This window comes from Heptranchias perlo, chromosome 3 (genome assembly GCF_035084215.1).
Source record: "Heptranchias perlo isolate sHepPer1 chromosome 3, sHepPer1.hap1, whole genome shotgun sequence".
Taxonomy (NCBI): Eukaryota; Metazoa; Chordata; class Chondrichthyes; order Hexanchiformes; family Hexanchidae; genus Heptranchias; species Heptranchias perlo.
Genome location: NC_090327.1, coordinates 12178172 through 12202712, shown reverse-complemented (window position 1 = coordinate 12202712; position 24541 = coordinate 12178172). Strand labels below are relative to the sequence as shown.

Below are 24541 nucleotides of genomic sequence, written 5' to 3'. Positions count from 1 at the left end.
GCCACAACATTCACCAAGTTCAGAGCCACCCAGGACAGAGCAATCTGCTTTAATCATCACCCTGTCACTACACTTAATATCCACCCCCTTCACCACCTCTGGCTGCAGTATGTACCACCTACAGGATGCACTGCGCTAACTCACCAAGCTTAATTTAACAGCAACTCCGATGACCTTTACCACTAAGAAGAACAAAAGCAGAATGTCAAGGAGTATCCTCACCTTCAAGTTCTCCTTAAAGTGACACATCTTCCTGATTTGGGCGTAGAGGTGTTCAAAATCATGAAGGGTTTTGATAGAGTAAATAAGGAGGAACTGTTTCCACTGACAGGATGGTCAGTAACCAGAGGACACAGATTTAAGGTAATTGGCAAAAGAAGCGGAGGGGAGATGGGGAGAATTTATTTTTGCCCAGGGAGTTGTTACGATCTGGAATGTTCTGCCTGAAAGGGCGGTAGAAGCAGATTCAACAGTAACTTTCAAAAGGGAATTGGATAAATACTTGAAGCGGAGAAAATAGCAGGGCTATGGGGAAAGAGCAGGGGAGTGGGTCTAATTGACTAATTGGATGGCTCTTTCAATGAGCCAGCATGGGCACGATGGGCCAAATGGCCTTCTTCTATGATAGATTCTATGATTCTATATCACGGTTCCTTCATTGTCACTGAGCAAAATCTTTGAATTCTTTATGGAGCACCATTGTGGGAGTACAATCACCACAAGGACTGCAGTGGTTCAAGGAGAAGGCACACCTCTACCATTTTGGGGGCAACTAGGGGTGGGCAATAAATTTGGCATTAACTTACCGAGTATGAAAAAGAAGTGTGAAGTCAAACTGAGGAGAATTGTTCAGTGGAGGCCCGTAAGGGCACAACACTTAGATCCCTATTGTTTCGTATAAAGGGGAAGCTAGTTAAATACACGAGGGAGAAAAGAATAGGATATACTGATAGGGTTAGATGAAGTAGGGAGGGAAGAGGCTCGTGTGGAGCATAAACACCGGCATGGACCGAATGGCCTGTTTCTGCGCTGTTCATTCTATGTAATTCTATGTATACTTTTTAAAATTGCAATTGGCCTTTGGTTACAACACGTTGGCATATAAAGGGTAAATGCACGTATTTGCACACATCTCGAATTTGGACATGGGCTCCTCCATTGTTTTCCATCCATTGAATCCTGATGTGCACTCCACACTGGAAAGGGGAATTTGTAAAATTATCCATATGTTATGTTGACAGCCTACAGTATACATGGTACCTTGTAAGGGAGCTCTATTGAATGTATGGATTATAGATGAACATGGATGGGCTGATATTCGAAGGCCTCCACTCAGCAGGAATGGGATAGTAGCTCCCCGAAATCACGATGATATCTTATCGCCCCATTCCTACTCCGTTCCCACTCACCTGTATTTTGATTGGGGGGCTTGGCATGTTTCAGGCGGAGGCTATTGGTGATATGCTAATTGGAGTCCTATGACAGAGATAGGATTCCAGCCCAATTTTGAGGTACTGATGGGCCACTCCCATTCCCATGGGGCTGGGGGCTCATCACTTCCACTGATCTGCAGGAGGGCAAACTGCAGTCGATGTTCCTCCATCCAAAGCAATAGAGCAAAAATGCCGCACACGATGAACTGTGAACGCTTAACCAGGGTGGTTTAGGCAAAAATACAATCAGAAAGAAGCAAGCTGCAGGCTCAAAAATACCTAGTCAGTTTGCGAAGCCAATCCCGCGAGGTTTTACTCATTGGGTTTGCCACCGGGCGGGATTTCTGAACCGCCCAGTTAAAATCACGGGATCCTAATGACATCTTAGGACCCCGATTTGCATTCAGCAATGAGGCTGCTGCTACTTTCCGTCGGGTCCAGTTTTCCCCCAGAGTCAACTCCCGGAGTTAAAATGGCAGTCGGTGGGTTTCTGGCGGGAAACGGGTTGTTAAGCCTTTCTCCTTCTGTTATTTCAATCGCGTTCCCGCCGGTGCGGCGTTGGGTTAAAATCAAGAGGCTATTTCGACATCCTTCCTGGTCGCTCTGCAAGGCAAGAAACGAATGCAGTGAATTTTGGGTGAATGACGTTTTTAAGCCTTCTTCTTGACAGGGTTTTATCAATACAATGTGCCTGAATCTTTACCCGTGGCTTCAACCGTCGCTAAAATCAAAGCTCTGGATGCCGATGTTGGCCCAAGTGCTGAAATGGAATACAGAATCGTCGATGGAGATGGCTTTGCTGTTCTCAAAATTTCTACTGACAAGGAGACTCAGGAGGGGATCATCGCTCTTCAAAAGGTAAGACTGGTCAAAGGGGAAATATTCTGCTGAGGTGTTTGAATGAAGGTTTCGTTGACTAAATTGAAATCTGCTAGTCTTTGCGGAACTGAGCTGAAGGGAATTAATCACTGCCTTTTGGAATACCATATAATTCTCACTGTAGAGATACAGTACAGACAGGTTTTTAAATGATGGATTATACATTAATTTTCAATGTTGTCACTTGTGGTTACTGTCTCTCTTGTCGCCTACTGGTGTCTCAGTTATAACACTGCACTTTGACTGACTTCCACTGCATATAAAGCTATTTATAACTTTTCTTGCTGTTTGCTATCTGACCCTGTTTTCTCTACGATAATCCCACATCAGAGCCAGTCTTTCCTCCTATATCAAATCTTTCAATTACAGCTTTAAATCTTCACCATGAAATCCAAAGCCCCGATACAGGTTTGTGGCAGTCAGGAAACCAGGACAATGAATGCCAGCTTTCCCCCCCAATGTTCCCAGTTAACTAATCGCATAGATATTATTACCCTTCAGAAACACGCAACAGAGATAGTTCTGCTTGCTGTGAAGAACGGATGAGCAATAGTTGAGAAAGCTTTCAAACTTATGAAGGGAATTGACATTATCGATCCAGGAAGATTGTTCAGAATGGTGAAGGCTTCAAATACCAACAGACACAAGTTTAAAAATTAGAAAGTTAGGAACAAGAAATTAAGTCAGGCAGAACATGTTGACTTGCTCGCTGACCTACACTGGCTCCTGGTCCGTCATCGCCTCAATTTTAAGATTCTTATCCTGGTTTTCAAATTGCTCCATGGCCTCGCCCCTCCCTACCTCTGAAACCTTCTCCAGCCCTACATCCCTCCGAGATCTCTGCGCTCCTTCTGATTTTCATCGCTCCACCATTGGCGGCCGTGCCTTCAGCTGTCTAGGCCCCAAGCTCTGGAATTCCCTCCCTAAACCTCTCTACCTCTCTCTCCTCCCTTTAAGATGCTCCATAAAACTTATCTCTTTGAACCAAGCTTTCTGTCCTAATATCTCCTTATGTGGCTTGGTGTCAAATTTTGTTTGCTAACGCTCCTGTGAAGCGCCTTGGAATGTTTTACTATGTCAAAGACACTATATAAATGCAATTAGTTGTTGTTGAAACAAAGGGTACCTTGTGGATTAAATTACCAGAGATGGCTATTGAAGCAGGTGGTAGAAATTGGTTCAAGGTAGCAATCATAGATTCATGGAATCGTAGAAATTTATGGAACAGAAGGAGGCCATTTGGCCTATCATGTCTGTGCCGGCTGAAAAAGAGCCATCCTGTCTAATCCCACTTTCCAGCTCTTGGTCCATAGCCTTGTAGGTTACGGCACTTCAATGCATGTGCAAATAATTTTTAAATGCAATGAGGGTTTCTGCCTCGACCACCCTTTCAGGCAGTGAGTTCCAGACCCCCACCACCCTCTGGGTGAAAACAATTCTTCTCAACTCCCCTCTAATCTCTCTACCAGTACTTTAAATCTGTGCCCCTTGGTTTTTGACCTCTCTGCTAAGGGAAATAGGTCCTTCGTGTCCACTCTATCTAGGCCCCTCATAATTTTATACACCTCAATTAAATTTCCTCTCAGCCTTCTCTGTACGAAAGAAAACAACCCCAGCCTATCCAATCTTTCCTCATTGCTAAAATTCTCCAGTCCTGGCAACATCCTCGTAAATCTCCTCTGTACCCTCTCTAGTGCAATCACATCTTTCCTGTAATGTGGTGACCAGAACTATATGCAATACTCTAGCTGTGGCCTAATTAGTGTTTTATACAGCTCTAGCATAACTTCTCTGCTCTTATATTCTATACCTCGGCTAATAAAGGCAAGTATCCTGTATGCCTTCTTAACCACCTTATCTACCTGCCCTGCTACCTGCAGGGATCTGTGGACATGCACTCCAAGGTCCCTCTGTTCCTCTAAACATTTCAGTATCCTCCCATTTATTGTGCATTCCCTTGCCTTGTTTGCCCTCCCCAAATGCATTACCTCACACTTCTCCGGATTGAACTCCATTTGCCACTTTTCTGCCCACCTGACCAGTCCATTGATATCTTCCTGCAGTCTACAGCTTTCCTCCTCACTATCAACCACACGGACAATTTTTGTGTCATCTGCAAACTTCTTCATCATGCCCCCTACATTTAAGTCCAAATTGTCGATATATACTGAAATCCGCTGTGTTTCTGGAGAAAGAAGGGATCGAGGCATATGATGAAAAGTCAGATAAGTGGATTGATCTGTGAAAATCGAAGAAGTTTTCTGGGCTTATATTGATCTGAAAAAAAAAAATTCTCTTACGTTTTCCCCTGCATTAGAAGTACATATTTCAATTAGATAAGGAGCAATTTTTCAACTTTTGTGTTCCTATCAGGGAGCTTCAGCTGCTAACTGCACATATTGGAAGTTAGAGCACATTGCTTTCTGACAAGGTTGCCAACTCTGGTTGGACATATTCCTGGAGGAATATATGCAGATGCAGTATAATGTGGATAAATGTGAAGTTATCCACTTCGGAAGGAAAAACAGAAAGGCAGAGTATTATTTAAATGGTGATAGATTGGGGAATGTTGATGTACAAAGGGACCTGGGTGTCCTTGTACACTAGTCACTGAAAGCAAACATGTAGGTGCAGCAAGTAGTTAGGAAGGCAAATGGTATGTTGGCCTTAATTGCAAGAGGATTTGAGTATAGAAGCAAGGATGTCTTACTGCAGTTGTACAGGGCCTTGGTGAGACCACACCTGGAGTATTGTGTGCAGTTTTGGTCTCCTTACCTAAGAAAGGATATACTTGCCATAGATGGAGTGCAGCGAGGGTTCACCGGACTGATTCCTGGGATGGTAGGACTGTCGTATGAGGAGAGATTGGGTCGACTTGGCCTGTTTTCACTCGAGTTTAGAAGAATGAGAGGGGATCTCATTGAAACATATAAAATTCTGACAGGGCTAGACAGACTGGATGCAGGGAGGGTGTTTCCCCTGGCTGGGGGGTCCAGAACGAGGGGTCACAGTATCAGGATATGGGGTAGGACATTTAGGACTGAGATGAGGAGAAATTTCTTCACTCAGAGGGTGGTGAACCTGTGGAATTCTCTACCACAGAAGGCTGTGGAGGCCAAGTCACTGAATATATTTAAGAAGGAGCTAGATAGATTTCTAGACACAAAAGGCATCAAAGGGGTATGGGGAGAGAGCGGGAATGTGGTATTGAGATAGAGGATCAGCCATGATCATATTGAATGGTAGAGCAGGCTCGAAGGGCCAAATGGCCTACTCCTGCTCCTATTTTCTATGTTTCCATGTTTCTACATGAACCTCCCGCCCCCACGGTCCCGCCATTGGTCGCCCGACATGCCCACTATTCCCGCACCAATCGGGAAGTGAACAGACTCTTTGTTACCCGATTGGATGATTCCTGACTGTCAGTCAAGCGGCCTTTCCCCCCTAATCTCCAGTATTAGCATAACTAATAAACAAAAGTGTTCTGAGAAAAAAAACATCTTTTTAATGCCCCCTGTGATTTTTCTCCAGAGTTGCAGGAAGCAGTGACCAGGAGTTCAATCTTTAATTCCTGGAGACTCCAGGACAATCCTGGAGGGTTGGCAACCCTATTTTCTGACCATTTAAATGTGTGGTGCATGCCCAAAATCCTCATATTTGCTCCCAGCTGGCAAGGCTTCTTGCTGGGGAGGTAACTCAGGCGTTGTATGCTGCCCGATCTTGAAACTCAACAGATTATTGGAAGAAGCTAACGGCCCTGAACTTCCTTGGCTCTGGTGACACAAGGCCACCGTTGTCCAGCCAGGCAGTGTGTTTTTTTTGGCCTGTTCAAAATTCTTGCCAGCCTGGAAGGAGACAGAAGCGGAAAGGTTAAGAGAGGAAGAGGGCGATTTTCAACTGCCGCCTGCTTGAAAAATGGATGGTCGACAGTTGAAAATCAGGGTGGGGGTCGGGGTGGGGTCGAGGGGTGGGGGGGGCGGATGGTCACCTCAGCCATAACATTGACATCCAAGGCCCACCCGGGGTAGGGATGTAAATAGGCGAACAACTGAAACAGGCAGGAGGCTGCTTGTGGGTCGGGTCGCCCGACATCGGCAGCTCAGCCGCTCCGCTGATTATAGAACATAAGAAATAGGAGCAGGAGTAGGCCACACGGCCCCTAGAGTCTGCTCCACCAATCAATCAGATCGTGGCTGATCTTCGACCTCAACTCCACTTTCCCGCCCTATCCTCACATCCCTTGATTCCCTTAGAGTCCAAAAATCTATCGATCTCAGCCTTGAATATACTCAACAACTGAGCATCCGCAGCCCTCTGGGGTAGAGAATTCCAAAGATTCACAACCCTCTGAGTGAAGAAATTCCTCCTCATCTCCATCTTAAATGGCCGACCCCTTATCCTGAGACTATGCCCCCTAATTCTAGACTCTCCAGCTGGGAGAAACATCCTCTCAGCATCTACCCTGTCAAGCCCTCTCAGAATCTTGCATGTTTCAATGAGATCACCTCTCATTCTTCTAAACTCCAGAGAACATAGGCCCATTCTACTCAGTTGTGACTGTATCGGATGGAAGTCAAAGATCGCCAATGAGATCTCTTAGAACGCCACTGACAGTACCGTTCCTATGGTGTTAGTTGGCTGCAGGTGGTCTTGCAGCAGATAGCACGGGCATGATTTTTACATGGAAGAGAGCGGAGGAGGAAGACTTGCGGGCGCAAAACCCGGAAATAAAGTCGGTGGGTCACAATATGCGATCGCCACCTAATTGAATGATTACAATTTTAATTCTGGCCTTCCTGCGCGACATCGAGCCAGATTGACAGGCGGGCCACACATCGGGCGGGAAAGCAGCCAGGAAGTGGATGCCAGGTAACATCACTTGGGGAAGGTGATCAGACATCGGGAGAGTCGGCCATCGGTGGGGGACGGGGGGGTGGGGGCTGTCGGACATCAGGGGGATCTCGGACATCGCGGGGTGGGGGGAGCGGTTGGCTGATTGTGGGGTTCTGATCGGGGCCGATAACCTTGTTGGGCCTGGAGGAAACACTTCTGCTCCTCCTGGCCCATAAGCTGTGCAGTAAAGGCACTTACCTCATGATGCGGGCCCTCTCGCCTCCTTTTACCTGGCGAGATTCACGAGCTCCAGCAAACCCGCACTGGAGATGTTAAATTTAAAGCTTAATTAAATTCGGTTTTAAAAAAAAACATTACATAACGTCTCTTAACGTGGTTAATTGCCCCGCTAAATACCCGCCTGCCAGCACTAATTGGGGACGCGACCTCATCCAGTGCGTTCCTCGCACTGATTCAAACGCGCCCACGTTAAACCCAGAAGTGGACGCGTTGGAGCCGGGTTGCAGTTGCAACACAAAAAATACTACGTTCACCTCCCATCCAACTCCAACCCATCCGTTCTTGGGGGTTAAAACTCCCCCCCCGCATCTCTGCAGTTGACTCCCTGCTGACTCAGTGCCTGCAGAGGTAGTTGCCCTCAGTCTTTATCAGGGCCTACAGATCTGGTTAGTGGCATAATGGTGGGTGTGGACAGTCTGGCTCTGGGCCTGCGGATCTCCCATGTGTATCTTCTTCTATCTTGTATCGATTCCCTCCCTAAACCTCTCCGCCTCTCTCTCCTCCTTTAAGATGCTCCTTAAAACCTAACTCTTTGACCAAGCTTTTGGTCACCTGTCCTAACATCTCCTTATGCGGCTCGGCATCAAATTTTGTCTGATAGACACTCCTGTGAAGAGCTTCGGGACGCTTGGCTATGTTAAAGGCATTATATAAATGCAAGTTGTTGTTGTGTCAATCCTGAGCAGGCGGCAAGGACAGCCGCCCAAAGCCGGCGGGGTCCTTTTTAACGTTTATGTACCAGGTCCTGATGACATCATCGAGAACTAACTGCAATTTTAACCAGGCGGCCTGAACAGTAAGTGGCACTTGAGTTCTTTGTCAGGCATCCCCAATGGTCAAGGAGATCACGGACAACAGAAGCCCAAAAAGGCGCATTTAAAATTTCCTTTTAACTCTCCTTGTGGGGCCAGGAGGAGCAGGAATGCTCCTCCGAATCCCACAAGGAAAACAGGCCTCCCCGCCACAAATCGCTGATGGGATCGTTCCCTGCGTCCTTATGGTGCTTTAAAAATAGCCTAAGATAATTTGTAGGCCTGTAACACTGCCATCGAACCCCTGCCCCAATAAATCAATTTCTCCCTGCCTAACTAGATGCCTTTCTTTCCACGTACAGTATATTTCAATCTGTTCTATTAAGTGGTCGCACCCACAGTTTCCTTAGCACTAAAATGGTAGAAAGTAAATATCTGTGTTTCACGGGGTTTTGTTACAGACAGTAGGAATCTTAATAGTTCCAACATTCCCCGTTCCTTATTGGCAAATCTCACAGGTGCTTTCCACACCAGTCTTTACTGTGGCTCGTTGCCAGAATGTGACCCGCATCGAACATAGAAATCACACGGCTGAACAATATGGAGCAGAAGTATATTTTACTGCATCCAATTTCATTTGTAGTGTGAAGTCTGCCACACAGCCAGAATTTGTGTACAGTGATGTTGGATTGGTGAGGCTTGGATGGGACCTTGTATTTCAAGGCTAATGATCTCGCAAATAAACTCTAAATAAACATAAGAACATAATAAATAGGAGCAGGAGTAGTCCATACGGCCCCCCGGGTCTGCTCCGCCATTCAATAAGATCATGGCTGATCTTCGACCTCAACTCCACTTTCGCGCCCGATCCCCATACCCCCTGATTCCCCTAGAGCCCAAAAATCTCTCCATCTCAGCCTTGAATATGCTCAACGACTCAGCATCCACAGCCCTCTGGGGTAGAGAATTCCAGAGATTCACAGCCCTCTGAGTGAAGAAATTCCTCCTCATCTCAGTCTTAAATGGTCGACCCCTTATCCTGAGACCATGCCCCCTAGTTCTAGACTCTCCAGCCGGGGGAAACAACCTCTCAGCCTCTACCCTGTCAAGCCCCCTCAGAATCTTATATGTTTCAATGAGATCTCCTCTCATTATTCTAAAAGAAGAATGGGGCTTACAAGGACTTACCACTCAAGTTAAACATTATTTGTGTCAACTTAGGGGGGAGAACACTTGAGGCTGATCCCCTTGATTGATTTTTTATTTTGACAGGTTTTAAATGCAGTCTGTGTCGGGCAGTAAAAGGAGAATGCTGAAACCGTTAGTCACCATATCAGCTAGTTAAGGCCTCCAGAATTCGAGATAAATATTTTGCTTGCTCCAATTTAAGCACAGACCAAACAATAACAAATTAAGAAGCAGACACAGTCAGAATAAATGTGGAAAGCTTTTGGTGAGTGTTACTCTCATTGTAAATTGTTTGCTGGCCTGTTAGAGAGGAGCAGATGATTCGGGTCTGAGTCTGAGACTGCACACACTCTACGGTCATGCTGTACACTTTCACTTTGCGTGGGAAGTCAATCCTCAAAAGACTGGGCGCCCTGAGGAGCTTTCTTACGAGAAGCACTAATCCCTGTTCAGCTTCTCTCCACTTTACATGAACGTATGGATAAACGTTAGCGTTTCTCGAATAGTTAGAGGTACAACATATAAAGCCCTGATTATAGTCTTACCTGCCCGGCGGGAATGGCGGGGGGAGTTCAGGTTGGATGCCCGTTTTAGGCCATCGATGCCCACCTCGGGTCTCGGGCCTCATTGTCATCGAACTGACAAGCTGCCGACACTTAATGGGTGTCCTCTAAGCAGCTCACCGGAGTAGAAGCCTTGAAGACCGGGCCACTGCTTCGCCGGTAGAGGCTCTCGGGTAAGTCCTTTTAAAGGGGACCGGGAGAGGAGGGGTTGTGATCAGGAGAGGGGGCGATTGGAAGGGAGGGTAATGGTGATCAGGAGGGAGGGCGAGCGCTGGCCGGTAGCGGCCCATGGTTTTAATGTGGGGAGTGCTCCTCCTGGCTGCACAATCAGATAAGCATTATGAACAAACTTACCTTTTTGGTGGTGGCCTACAGTGGTCCCTTTAAGCACCATCCGTTAGGCTGCATGTAGACCTGGTTTTCCTGAATGCAGCTGGCACTGGCTGCCTCAAGGCAGACTAATATTGCAGAAGGGGGGAGCCTAAAATAAAGGCCCCTTATTTGCATCTGCAAAGGACCTAAAGCCTGTTTCAGGCCCGGGACCTGAACACCTTTTTTTTTTGCCTACACCAATATGGTGGGCAGCGCACTTCTGGCTCGTAATTAGCGTGCGCTTCCTGCCCGCCATATTGAAGGTTTAGGCGCCCGAAAAACAAGTGCGGCGCCTTTGAATCCCTTGGCCTGTGCTTGGCTCAAGTTCTGTCAGGCAGCAGCCGCTATGTTAACTGAAGGAGATCGGACTTCTAGAGCAGCGGTGGAGATCAACAGCTTCAATCTGAACTTGCCTCTGGCTCGAGAGCACTGGGTCAGGAGTACTCCTGAAAAAATCCTCTTATCGACTGGCTTTCCCAAGAACCAAGTGGTATCTCCCTGCTGACCTCCACTGTTTACATGTCAGCCGTGGCTCTGTGGTTAGCACTCTTGCCTCTGAGCCAAAAAGTCATGGGTTCAAGTCCCACTCCAGAGACTTGAGTACAAAATCTAGGCTGACGCTTACCAGTGCAGTGATGAGAGAGTGCTGCACTGCCGGAGGTGCCGTCTTTCGGATGAGACGTTGAACCGAGGCCCCGTCTGCTCTCTCAAGTGGACGTGAAAGATCTCATGGTACTATTCGAAGAAGAGCAGTGGAGTTCTCCCAGGTGTCCTGGCCAATCTTTGTCCCTCAACCAATCTGGTCATTATCTCATTGCTATTTGTGGGATCTTGCTGTGCTCAAGTTGGCTGCCACACTTCCTACGTTACAACAGTGACACACACTTCAAGAGTACTTCATTGGTTGTAAAGCATCTTGGGACTTCCTGAGGTTGTGAAAGGCACTATAGAAATGCAAGATCTTTCTTTCTTTTACGTACCCCTGGTGCTCAGATAGGGGAAATCAGAAGCCTGGCAGTATTTCAAGTTCACTGCTATCATTCAGCTGTAAATAAAAGATACTAATGGCAGTAACAGGGTTTCTCTCTTCCAGCAAAAGAATAAACCCTGCCTTCTTTCTCTCCATTTTTTAGCCGAGCACCATCTGCAGACCCTGAGGCTGTTTTCTCAGCATGCAGGACAGCAGTTCCCCATTCAACTGGCTCCTTTCCTCATGAGTCTCCGTGTTGCCTGCGCTTTTACATAATTGCATGGACTGAGATCCTTATTAGCAAAGACACAGTCAGGTTGCTGCCTTCCTTGTCTTGCTGCCTGTGCCCTTTGGTCTACCTGATCGGTGGGGGCCCAGGCACAAAGCCTAATGCCAGTTTCATTGGCCGGCCACGCATATGGATGACCCTTTGTCTCTCTCTCTCTCACACACACACACACACACACACACACAAGGGCCAGGAACATTTTCTCTTGCTTAATTTCTGTGGTTGCCCAGGGGCCAAACTGTTGTCGTCACAGACTCAGGGCCACCTGTCTGGGGAAGCCCTGCAAATCCTGGAGCCACAGAAAAAGGGGGTGGAGACCTTATGTGATGCGCATTCCCCAGGCACCATGACGAGGAATATCGGGGCCCAGATATTTATTGAAGGGATTGTTTACGTAGTTAAATTGTTATTGAAAATCCTACTCTTTTCTTCATTGCACTCTAGTCTTTATTACATAGAATGAAAAGCACAGGAACAGGCCATTTGGCCCAACAGGTCCATGCCGGTGTTTATGCTCCACACGAGCCCCCTCCCATCCCTCTTCATCTAAACCTATCAGCATATCCTTCTATTCCTTTCTCCCTCATGTGTTTATCTAGCTTCCCCTTGAATGCATCTATGCTATTCACCTCAACTACTCCTTGTAGTCGCGAATTCCACATTCTAAGCACTCTCCGGGTAAAGACGTTTCGCGTGAATTCCCTATTGGATTTATTAGTAACTATCTTATATTGATGGCCCCTAGTTTTGGTCTGCCCCACAAGCTTTAACATCTTCTCTGCGTCTACCTTACCAAACCCTTTCATAATCTTAAAGACCTCTAACAGGCCACTTCTCAGCCACAATCTTTTATTTGTGATTACACTGCGGGTTGGGAGGGAATAATAGGATGAGTTTTAATTTAAACGGTTTCTCCATCATGTGAAATATCTGAAACAGAGTGTCGGAAAATGCTGACGTTTGCACTGCATGTTATTGGAGGAAAAATCACTAGCAGTATGAAAGTAACTAGGGTCTTATTTAACTTTGTGAATTCGACTGATGTTCAGAATGTGATGAGCTTCAAAATATATACGGCATTGAATTATCAGGGCCTGAATGATCTCCTGGACTAGTTTTGATCGTGTGGCGGGGTGGGTGGGGGGGGGGGGGGAGGGGGGGGGGAGGGGGGGGGGGGGTCGGAGAGGAATTTCCTAGTTTTTTTTCCCATCGGGTTTTTATCTTTTTTTTGCCTCTCCCAGGAGGGGGCATAGTCACAGGATAAGGGGTCGGCCATTTAAGACTGAGATGAGGAAGAATTTCTTCACTCAGAGGGTTGTGAATCTTTGGAATTCTCTACCCCCAGAGGGCTGTGGATGCTCAGTCGTTGAGTATATTCAAGGCTGAGATAGATAGATTTTTGAACTCTAGGGGAATCAAGGGATATGGGGTTTGAGCAGGAAAATGAAGTTGAGGCTGAAGATCAGCCATGATCTTATTGAATGGCGGAGCAGGCTCGAGGGGCCGTATGGCCTACTCCTGCTCCTATTTCTTATCTTTTTATGTTCTTATCAAATGGTTTTGGGTGAGTTGGAGAGTGTATATATTGTGATGTGTATATATTGCAGTGTGTACCATCTACAAGATGCACTGCAGCAACTCGCCAAAGCTTCGTCGACAGCACCTCCCAAACCCGCGACCTCTACCACCTAGAAGGACAAGGGCAGCAGGCACGTGGGAACAACACCACCTGCACGTTCCCCTCCAAGTCACACACCATCCCGACTGGGAAATATATCGCCGTTCCTTCATCGTCACTGGGTCAAAATCCTGGAACTCCCTTCCTAACAGCACTGTGGGAGAACCTTCACCACACGGACTGCAGCGGTTCAAGAAGGCGGCTCATCACCACCTTCTCAAGGGCAATTAGGGATGGGCAATAAATGCCGGCCTCGCCCACATCCCATGAATGAATAAAAAAAACACAAGGTATCACAAATTGTGCGGGTCAGGCTGGATAGACCAGAGGGCCTTTTCCTGTCCGTCATAGTTGATTTGCCCGAACTTACAAACTGAGGACAGGATTGGGCTCGGCTGTCATGCCCCTTTTGGCATATATCCTCAGTGTCAAAGTTCACACATGAAGAATGGCCATTTGGTGAGGTACTGGAGTCCTTCTAGTACCTAGTGGTGCACATACTCCAACCTTGATCACCAACTTGAGGAGAGGAGAGGGGGTGTGTGTGGGGAGGAAAGGGCATGGGGAAGGTTGGTGGGTGTTCTGCATAATTAGACACAGTGACAACAGGCACATGTTTCAAGTGGAAGTTTGACTTTGGGAGCTGCTGGCCGCTGGCCCGTACAAGTTGTTGACAAAGCCCTCAGCGCTACATTGCTTTCCGACTGCTGGGGGATAGGAAGTTGGGTTTTATCGTCCGAGGTCATTAGACATTCTCTGGGAAGCAGATGGAAACTTCACCGGGAGAAGATGTAGCCCAGATGGACAGACAACGTGAAGCATGACCTCTGTGCAGCAGGCGCTGACTTGCAGACAGCAACTAATGCTGGCTGCTCAATGCAGATACATGTCCTGACTGTGGGAGGTTGGTAGAGTTATGTCAGCTAAACGTCGGTCAGACTGTGCAGGAGTATTTTAAAACCTCGAAAAAAAAATTGATGCATTAGAGGTCTTTCCGGAGACAGAGATATGAAATTAAAGGGCGGGGGGGGGGATGGGATTTTAACTGGCAGCAGTTTTTGGGTAGACAATGATTGGAGCGGACGGCCCACCCACCCGGGTAGGAGGTGGGCAGAGCGGGCGACTCGCCCCCACCCAGTGTGAGGCCCGGATTGTTTTAACCAACTGCCAGGCTCCTTGTGAATATGTTTGATGGGCAGCCCCGAACCGGTTGGGGGAGGCAGGGGCTTCCTACGGGACGCCCAATCCCTGTTCGAAGTGCGAACGCACCTCTCGAGAGGGAGCTGGCGTTCGAGCGCGGGCTTTGCGCCAAGGTTCGGGCAGCCGCACAACGCTGAGGCGGCTCGTCAGGTGAGACACCTGGAATCCCGTGTGTGCGCGCTCCAGGGGAGAAGCGGCGCAGCTGTTCAGGAGCGGCGCCCAGATCGCGCGGCCTTCAACCGGCGCCAAATCTCTTAAGTGGTGGCCGAATCCCGTGCCCTCCACGACTCCCCCAAATGCCCCATTCCCCCTCTACCCCTCTCTGGCTGCTGTTGCCCAATCTCTGGAAAGGAGGCTTCCAACGGCCAGCTTAACAAATAAGAGTGTGCGAGCGTAGAGAGCGCTACTGGGTTCTCAAACAGGGTTGAAACAACGAGCCATGCAGTAAGTGAACCCACTGTTTCTCAACAGAGATTCACCCGTCTCGATTTTCCCGCGAGGTTGGTGGGGGGGGCGGGGAGGGGCGGTGGTGCGGGAAGGGTGCGGGGGAACCCGGCATAGCGAGCGACCAACCCGGCAAGGCCGGGGACGTGGAGGCCCCATTTAAATAAATCTCTACAGCGTCCTGCCTGACAGCCAGCCAGATTGATTACCCGGCTGGGCGGCCGGGAGTGTGCATCCAGCAGCAGGAGTTCCGCAGCCAGGGACCCGAGTGAGCCTGGTTTGTGCCAGGTGGGGGCAGTTAAAACTGGGCTGCACTTTTCAATTTTTTTTTCATTCATTCACGGGATGTGGGCATCGCTGGCGAGGCCGGCATTTATTGCCCACCCCTAATTGCCCTTGAGAAGGTGGTGGCGAACCGCCTTCTTGAACCGCTGCAGTCCGTGTGGTGAAGGTTCTCCCACAGTGCTGTTAGGAATCAAGGGATATGGGGATCAGGCAGGAAAATAGAGTTGAGGTCAAAGATCAGCCATGATTTTATTGAATGGTGGAGCAGGCTCAAGGGGCCGTACGGCCTACTCCTGCTTCTATTTCTTATGTTGTTATGTTCTTAAATGAGCTAGAAAGGCCTATACACACCTTTGCTGCTCCGATCAGGTCATTCAACCATTTCCTGCACTGAATCCAGGATTTTGACCCAGCGACGGCGATGAAGGAACGGCGATATATTTCCAAGTCGGGATGGTGTGTGACTTGGAGGGGAACGTGCAGGTGATGTTGTTCCCATGTGCCTGTTGCCCTTGTCCTTCTAGGTGGTAGAGGTCGCGGGTTTGGGAGGTGCTGTGGAAGAAGCCTTGGCGAGTTGCTGCAGTGCATCTTGTATCTAGCTCTAATATCACCTCACTACCAGGATATGGGGAATAAGCTGCAATGTTTTAACCCTTTAAGGAATGGAATGTTTAATATAACGCACGGCATCAGTGCTCCAGGAACTGTAAGTTGTGGCAGTAAGTTACACTCCATCCAACTTCAGCAGCTTATAAAAATGACCGCGGATCTGTAATGGTCACGTTACTTTACGCAACACCGAGCAGAAGTAAATTTTTGCAAAAACAGTTTGGTGATAATCCAGTTAGTTTTTTTTCCTACAGAGTTTTAATTGCTTTTTTTGTAAGTTCAATCCTGGACGCAAAGATTTAAAAGAGAAGAACAATGCAGTTCAAGAAAGATAATTTACAGCTTATATGATTGGTGATAGGATGCCACAGGAAGGAGCCTGATGGCTTAGTTAACCGTGAATGGCTATGCCTCACCTGTCAAAAAGGTCTCTAGCTGCCGCTGGCAAAATGTGCCGTATTGGAGCATGAACCAGGACCTCGAACTCATCTGTTGGGGTCCTGGTTGAGGGCGCGAGGGAACGGAGGGAGGGACTCTTCACAGCTGATGGCAGGAACGGGGCCAAAACAAAATCTGCAGCAGGCTTGGAGAGAGGTGGCAGAGATAGTAAACTCCCAGACCATCGCTCGCAGCACCTGGATTCAGTGCAGGAAATGGTTGAATGACCTGACCAGAGCAGCAAAGGTGTGTATAGGCCTTTCTAGCTCATTTAAGAACATAAGAACATAAGAAATAGGAGCAGGATTAGGCCATACGGCCCCTTGAGCTTGCTCCACCATTCAATAAAATCATGGCTGATCTTTGACCTCAACTCTATTTTCGTGCCCGATCCCCAGATCCCTTGATTCCCTTAGAGTCCAAAAATCTATCAATCTCAGTCTTGAATATATTCAATGACTCAGCATCCACAGTCCTCTGGGGTAGAGAATTCCAAAGATTCACAACCCTCTGAGTGAAGAAATGTTTCCTCATCTCAGTCTTAAATGGCTGAACCCTTATCCTGAGACTATGTCCCCTGGTTCTAGACTCTCCAGCCAGGGGAAACAGCCTCTCAGCATCCACCCTGTCAAGCCCTCTTGGAATCTTATATGTTTCAATGAGATCACGTCTCATTCTTTTGAACTCCAGAGCGTATTGGCCCATTCTACTCAACCTCTCCTCAAAGGACAACCCTCTCATCCCAGGAATTAATCTAGTGAACCTTCGTTGTACCGTCTCTAAAGCAAGTATATCTTTCCTTAGGTAAGGAGTCCCAAACTGTACGCAGTACTCCAGTTGTGGTCTCACCAAAGCCCTGTACAATTGCAGCAAGACTTCCTTACTCTTGTACTCCAACCCCCTTGCAGTAGAAGGCTCCGCCATTCAATAAGATCATGGCTGATCTTCTTCCTCAACTCCACTTTCCCACCCTATCCCCATATCCCCATAAGAATTTCTCTGCGTTACTTCCGCTCTGCTCGCTTTCTGACCAATTCTGACAAATTTCGGAGAAGGTTCCTTAAAACAGATGCTAGCCCCTTCATTAGTGTACAGAAGGGGCCTAACACCTGTTTAAGTGGCCGCCAAAGAAGCCTGAATATCGCCCTAGTCAATATGGCGTCAGACGTATTTTAGGCGCACTTGGGACACAGGCGCCCTTGGGCCCCTGGCTTTTTGCCAGAGAAACGGGCGGAAAGAGGTTAAATGTCGCTCCCAGTTAGTTTGAGACTTGAGACTTTTTAAGTGGCTTAAATTACTAATCACATCTTCTAAATAAATGGTAAAAAAAAATTAAATCTCTAACTTAGAATGTTTCTGAAAACTGAATGCCTGCAGGTGTGACTGGTACCACAACAGCTAATCACTTACATCCTTACAGTTACAGTTCACTTACAGTGTGAAATCCCATTGACAAGACTGAGGGGCAAGTCAGGGAATGGTGACAGCTAAATGTCGACACGTTAACATTGGAAAATGGAGTGCCTGTCACACATCATAATTTTAAAGTATTACAAATAGACTCGAGGGTCCCCTTCCAGTGCAGTACTGAGGGAGTGCTACACTGTCAGAGGTGACTTCTTTTGGATGAGACGTTAAACCGAGGCCCCGTCTGCCCTCTCAGGTGGATGTAAAAGATCTCATGGCGCTATTTTGAAGAAGAGTAGGGGAGTTCTCCCCGGTGTCCTGGACAATATTTATCCTTCAACCGACACCATAAAAACAGTTTATCTGGTTGCTATCATATTACTGTTCGTGGGACCTTGCTGTGCACAAATTGGTTGCGATGTCTCCAACATCACAACAATGACCACACTTCATAAGTACTTCATTGGTTGTAAAGCGCTTTGGGATGTCCTGAGGTCATGAAAGCTGCTATATAAATGCAAGAATTTCTTTCTTTGTTTCTTTCTTACCCTGGAGACAGCTGGCCTGGTAACATTTGCCTGGAGCCTCCTGGATTCCCTCTCCTCCACCCCCGCGCCCTCCCCTGGCCCTCCAGGTGCGCGATCAAATGGAGGTGGAAATCACATTTAGATGTGAGACTAAAATAGTTAAATGGCCATCGCCACAGAAAATTGGCTGGGTCAGTGGGTTCCATTGGTTGGAGTTCCACCCCATCGAACTTACACTGACCTCCTGCCTGGGAGGAAAACCTGCCCTCTGAGATCTCTGCACTCCCCCAACCCTGGCCTTTTGCGCGTCCCTGATTTTAATCGTTCCACCATTGGTGGCCGTGCCTTCAGCTGCCTCGACCCTAAGCTCTGGAATTCCCTCCCTAAACCTCTCCGCCTCTCCCTCTCTCGCCTCCTTTAAGTCGCTTCTTAAAACCTACCTCTTTGACCAAGCTTTTGGTCACCTGTCCTAATATCTCTTTATGCGGCTCAGTGTCAAATTTTATTTGATAACGCTCCTGTGAAGCGCCTTTAACTACATTAGAGGCACTATATAAATGCAAGTTATTGTTTTATTTTTAGCCAATACTCACCAAGCTGTGGGCAAAAAAACAAAAAAAATGGTGGATGCAGAAATTTAAAAAGACAGTTTGAGAGATTTCAAGGCTCCTTTTCCTGCTTGGTTTTTCTGACTGGACAATTCAGGAATGCTTTTTTAAAAAAAGCCTCAGTCTTCCTGGCACTCTCCTTGCTTTTGATTCGTGCGTTCACCGCCTCCTCGTTTCTTTCGCATTCCAAACTTAGACCACAAATCTAAAATTCTGCCCGACTTTCAATTTTGTCCGACTCCCCTTCTTGTTCATTTTTAACTTGTGAGCCTTGCTATTTGACCGCTTCTCCATCGTGAAAAATTCCCCCACGATACATCCTATTTGAGTAGAGGAAAAAAAAACAAGAACAATTATGATTTCTTAAAAGATTTTTTTTTAATAGCTCACAAAGTTGCATTATACCTGTTCCAAGCTGGGGAGAATGGAAAGAGTGAAAAAGTATCTAGGTTTGGTTTCAAATGCGATCACAATCAGGGCTCCATCCATAAGCTGCTAGTGGCACACACTTCAATTCTATATAATTGCTCTAGTTTAGTCAGTCTCTGATTTATGGCTAAAAATACCAAAAGCTCAGCAAGACTTCGCTGACAGAGAATATAACTTTCCCGAAGGAAAGTGGATAGCTTCCTTCAATCTGGACGAGTGTGTTTCTCCGAGGCTGACTTACATTTGATTGAATGCTTTCTTTCTCCCCACTGTCATTTTACTTATTGACAATTTTGTCTGTTGTGTGAAGAAGAATAGATACTTACGTTATAAACACGCAACACAATCAAGAGATTTAGAAGACAAAATCAGCACAAGACCAGAAGCCATGGGGTAATTGTCCCTGGGATAATTTTATGTGAACATTGGAGAATCAGGAGGTGGGAAGCAGCTTTTGAGAAAAGTGGAGGGAAAACTTGAAAAAAAAATGTTCTTTTTTTTATTCTCCACCATGTGAATAGATGTCTCTGTCCTTTACGATTTAAGATTATAGCATCACATGACTGGTAAAGGATAACAGGAATTTTTTATGGGGAATGGTGGAATTACCATGGAACCAGATTCATTCTGTCTGTCTGCCTGTCTGTCTACCTCCTCCGTTTGGGTGGACTTCAGGATGACTGTAGTCAGTCCATTTGCAGGTAGATTTGACATGGGTAGGAAGAGGGGTGAGGTCCTGCAGGCAGAGTTTAAGGAGTTAGGAAAGAAAATAACACGCAGGACATCAAGCGTAGTAATCTCCAGATTACTCCCAGTGCCACGCGCTAGTGAGTATAGAAATAGGAGGATAGAGAGAATGAACACATGGCTGGAGAGAGATGGTGCAGAAGGGAAGGCTTTAGATTCCTGGGGCATTGGGACCAGTTTTGAGGGAGGTGGGACCTGTACAAGCCGGACGGGTTGCATCTCAACAGGGCCGGGACCAATATCCTTGTGGGGAGGTTTGCTAGTGCTGTTGGGGAGGGTTTAAACTAACTTGTCAGGCGGATGAGAATTTGAGAGGAGAGTCAGAAGGGAGAGTAACAGAGCTGGAAGTGGAAGCAAAAAAGTAGTAAGTGAAATTGGAAGGCAGTGGAAACAAAGGCCAGCAGCAAATAAGGAAGAAGATGCTGCCAGAGTCTCAGTAAAGGAAGATGTAGCTAAGATACTGGATGGGCTAAAAATTGATAAAGAAGAGGTACTTGAAAGTAGATAAGTCACCAGGTCCGGATGGGATGCATCCTAGGTTGCTGAGGGAAGTAAGTGTGGAAATTGCGGAGGTACTGGCCATAATCTTCCAAACATCCGTAGATACAGGGGGTGGTGCCAGAGGACTGGAGAACTGCAAATGTTACACCCTTGTTCGAAAAAGGGTGTAAGGATAAACCCAGCAACTACAGGCCAGTCAGTTTAACCTCGGTGGTGGGGAAACTTTTAGAAACGATAATCCGGGACAGAATTAACAGTCGCTTGGACAAGGGTGGATTGATTAGGAAAAGCCAGCACGGATTTGATAAAGGCAGATCGTGTTTAACTAACCTGATAGAGTTTTTTGATGAGGTAACAGAGAGGGTAGATAAAGGCAATGCAGTTGATGTGGTGAATATGGACTTTCAAAAGGTGTTTGATAAATTGCCGCATGGTAGGCTTATCATCAAGATTGAAGCCCATGGAATAAAGGGGGCAGTAGCAACATGGATACAGAATTGGCTAAGTGACAGGAAGCAGAGAGTAGTGGTGAATGGTTGTTTTTCGACTGGAGGGAGGTGTACAGTGGTGTTCCCCAGGGGTCAGTGCTGGGACCACTGCTTTTCTTGATATATATTAATGACTTGGACTTGGGTGTACAGGGCACAATTTCAAAATTTGCAGGAGACACAAAACTTGGAAGGATGGTAAACAGTGAGGAGGATAGTGATAGACTTCAAGAGGATATAGACAGGCTGGTGGCATGGGCGGACACGTGGCAGATGAAATTCAATGCAGAAAAACGCAAAGTGATACATTTTGGTAGGAAGAACGAGGAGAGGCAATATAAACTAGAGGGCACAACTCTAAAAGGGGCACAGGAACAGAGAGATCTGGGGGTATATGTGCACAAATCGTTGAAAGTGGCAGGGCAGGTTGAGAAAGTGGTTAAAAAAGCATACGGGATCCTGGGTTTTATAAATAGAGGCATAGAGTACAAAAATATGGAAGTCATGATGAACCTTTAGAAAACACTGGTTTGGCCAAAATTGGAGTATTGTGTCCAGTTCTGGACACCGCACTTCAGGAAAGATGTGAAGGCCTTAGAAAGGGTGCAGAAGAGATTTATTGGAATGATTCCAGGGATGAGAGACTTTAGTTACGTGGATAGACTGGAGAAGCTGGGGTTGTTCGCCTTGGAACAGAGATGGTTGCGAGGAGATTTGATAGATATGTTCAAAATCATGAAGGGTCTAGACAAAATAGATAGAGAGAAACTGTTCCCATTGGCGGAAGGGTCAAGAACCAGAGGACATAGATTTAAGGTGATTGGCAAAGGAACCAAAGGTGACATGAGGAAAAACGTTTTTACACAGCGAGTGGTTAGGATCTGGAATGCACTGCCCGAGGAGATGGTGGAGGCAGATTCAATCATGGCCTTCAAACGGGAACTGGTTAAGTACTTGAAATGGAAAAAATTTGCAGGTCTAAGTAGAAAGGGTGGGGGAGTGGGACTGGATTGATTGCTCTTACATAGAGCCTGCGCGGACTCGATGGGCCAAATGGCCTCCTTCCGTGCTGTAATCGTTCTATGATTCTAGGTCAAAATAGGAAAAAATGTTAAAATGGCAAAATTAAAGGCACTTTTTCTGAATGCACGCAGCATTTGCAACAAGGTAGATGTATTGACGGCACAAATAGAAGTAAATGGGTATGATTTGATTGTCATTATGGAGATGTGGCTGCAGGGTGACCAAGGCTGGGAAGTGAATATTGAAGGATAATCGATGTTTAGGAAGGACAGGCAAAAAGGAAAAGGAGGTGGGGTAGCGCTGTTAATAAAGGATGAGATCAGTACAATAGTGAGAAAGGATCTTGGCTCAGAGGATCAAGATGTAGAATCAGTTTGGGTGGAGCTAAGAACAGCATGGGTCAGAAAACATTGGTGGGAGTTGTTTATAGGCCAGCAAATAGTAGTGGTGATGTCGGGCACGATATAAAGCAGGGAATTAGAAGTGCATATAACAAGGGTAATTCAGTAATCACGGGGGACTTTAATCTACGTCTAGATTGGGCAAACCAAATTAGCACTAATACTGTCGGAGGACGAATTCCTGGAATGTATATGAAATGGTTTTCTCGATAGTATGTTGAGGAACCAACTAGGGAATAGGCTATTTTAGATCTAGTAGTGTGTATTGAGAAAGGGTTAATTAACAATCTTGTTGTAAAGGAGCCCTTAGGGAAGAGTGACCATAATATGATAGAATTCTTCATTAAGTCTGAAAGTGATGTAGTTCAATCCGAATCTAAACAAAGGAAACTACGAAGATATGAGGCGCAATTTGGCTGTGATTGATTGGAGAACTACATTAAAAAGTATGACGGTAGACAGGTATTGGCTAATATTTGAAGAATTAATACATAATTTGCAACAAATATATATTCATTTTAAGGCACAAAAACCCAACAGGATAAGTGGTCCAACTGTGGCTAACAAGAGAAATTAAAAATAGTATTAAATCAAAGGAAGAGGAATATAAAATTGCCCGAAAAAGCAGTAAGCCTGAGGATTGGGAGCATTTTAGAATTCAGCAAAGGAGGACCAAGAAATTTATAAAGAAAGGGAAAATAGAATATGAGAGTAAACTAGTGAGAAACATCAAAATGGACTGTAAAAGCTTCCATAAGCATGTAAAAAGGATAAGACTGGCAAAGGTAAATGTGGGTCCCTTTCAGACAGAGACGGGAGAATTTATAATGGGGAATAAGGAAATGGCAGAGAAATTCATGGAAGAAGACACAAAAAACCTCCCAGAAATAATACAGAACCAAGGGCCTGGCGAGAATGAAGAACTGAAAGAAATTAGTATTGGTAAAAAAAATAATACTAGAGAAATTAATGGGACTGAAAATCGATAAATCCCAAGGACCTGATGCTCTACATCCTAGGGTTTTGAAAGAGGTGGCTATAGAGATAGTGGATTCATTGGTTGTCATCTTCCAAAATTCTATGGATTCTGGAATGGTTCCTGCAGATTGGAGGGTAGCAAATGTAACCCCACTATTTAAGAAAGGAGGGAGAGAGAAAACAGGGAACTACAGACCTGTTATCCTGACATCCGTAGTAGGGAAATGCTACAATCTATTGTAAAGGATGTGATAACAGGACACTTAGATAATAAGTAATAGGATTTGGCAGAGTCAACATGGATCTATGAAAGGGAAATCATGTTTGACAAACCTATTGGATTTCTTTGAGGATGTAACTAGTAGAATAGATAAGAGGGAACCAGTGGATGTGTATTTGGATTTTCAGAAGGCTTTCGATAAGGTCCCACACAGGAGGTTGGTGAACAAAGTTAAAGCACATGGAATTGGGGGTAATATACTGGCATGGATTGAGAATTGGTTAACAGACAGAAAACAGAGAGTAGCAATAAACGGGACTTTTTCAGGTTGGCAGACTGTGACTAGTGGGGTACCTCAGGGATCAGTGCCTGGGCCCCAGCTATTCACAATATATATCAATGATTTGGATGACGGGACCAAATGTAATATTTCCAAGTTTGCTGATGACACAAAACTAGGTGGGAATGTGAGTTATGAGGAGGATGCAAAGAGGCTTCAAGGGTATATAGACAGGCTAAGTGAGTGGGCAAGAACATGGCAGATGGAATATAATGTGGAAAAATGTGAAGTTATCCATTTTGGTAGGAAAAACAGAAATGCAGAGTATTTTTTAAATGGTAAGAGATTGGGAAATGTTGATGTTCAAAGGGACCTGGGTGTCCTTGTACATGAGTCACTGAAAGCTAACATGCAGGTGCAGCATGCAATTTGGAAGGCAAATGGTATATTGTCCTTTATTACAGAAGGATTTGTGTACAGGAGTAAAATGGCTTACTGCAATTATATAGGGCCTTGGTGAGACTGCACCTGGAATATTGTGTACAACTGTGGTCTCCTTACCTAAGAAAGGATATACTTGCCATAGAGGGAGTGCAACGAAGGTTCATCAGACTGATTCCTGGGATGGCAGGACTGTCGTATGAAGAGAGATTGAGTAGACTAGGCCTGTATTCTCTAGAGTTTAGAAGAATGAGAGGT

The 24541-nt window shown here is 46.2% G+C and overlaps 1 protein-coding gene across 2 annotated transcripts in view; it reads left to right on the top strand.

The window, feature by feature from the left end:
- Window positions 1–24541, top strand: part of LOC137305964 (cadherin-7-like) — a 94853-nt gene that overhangs the window by 35287 nt on the left and 35025 nt on the right. For both annotated transcript variants that reach the window (XM_067974941.1, XM_067974949.1), the window contains one exon: window positions 2104–2291. In XM_067974941.1, the coding sequence (XP_067831042.1) occupies window positions 2104–2291 (188 nt within the window). The remainder of the gene's footprint in view (window positions 1–2103; window positions 2292–24541) is intronic.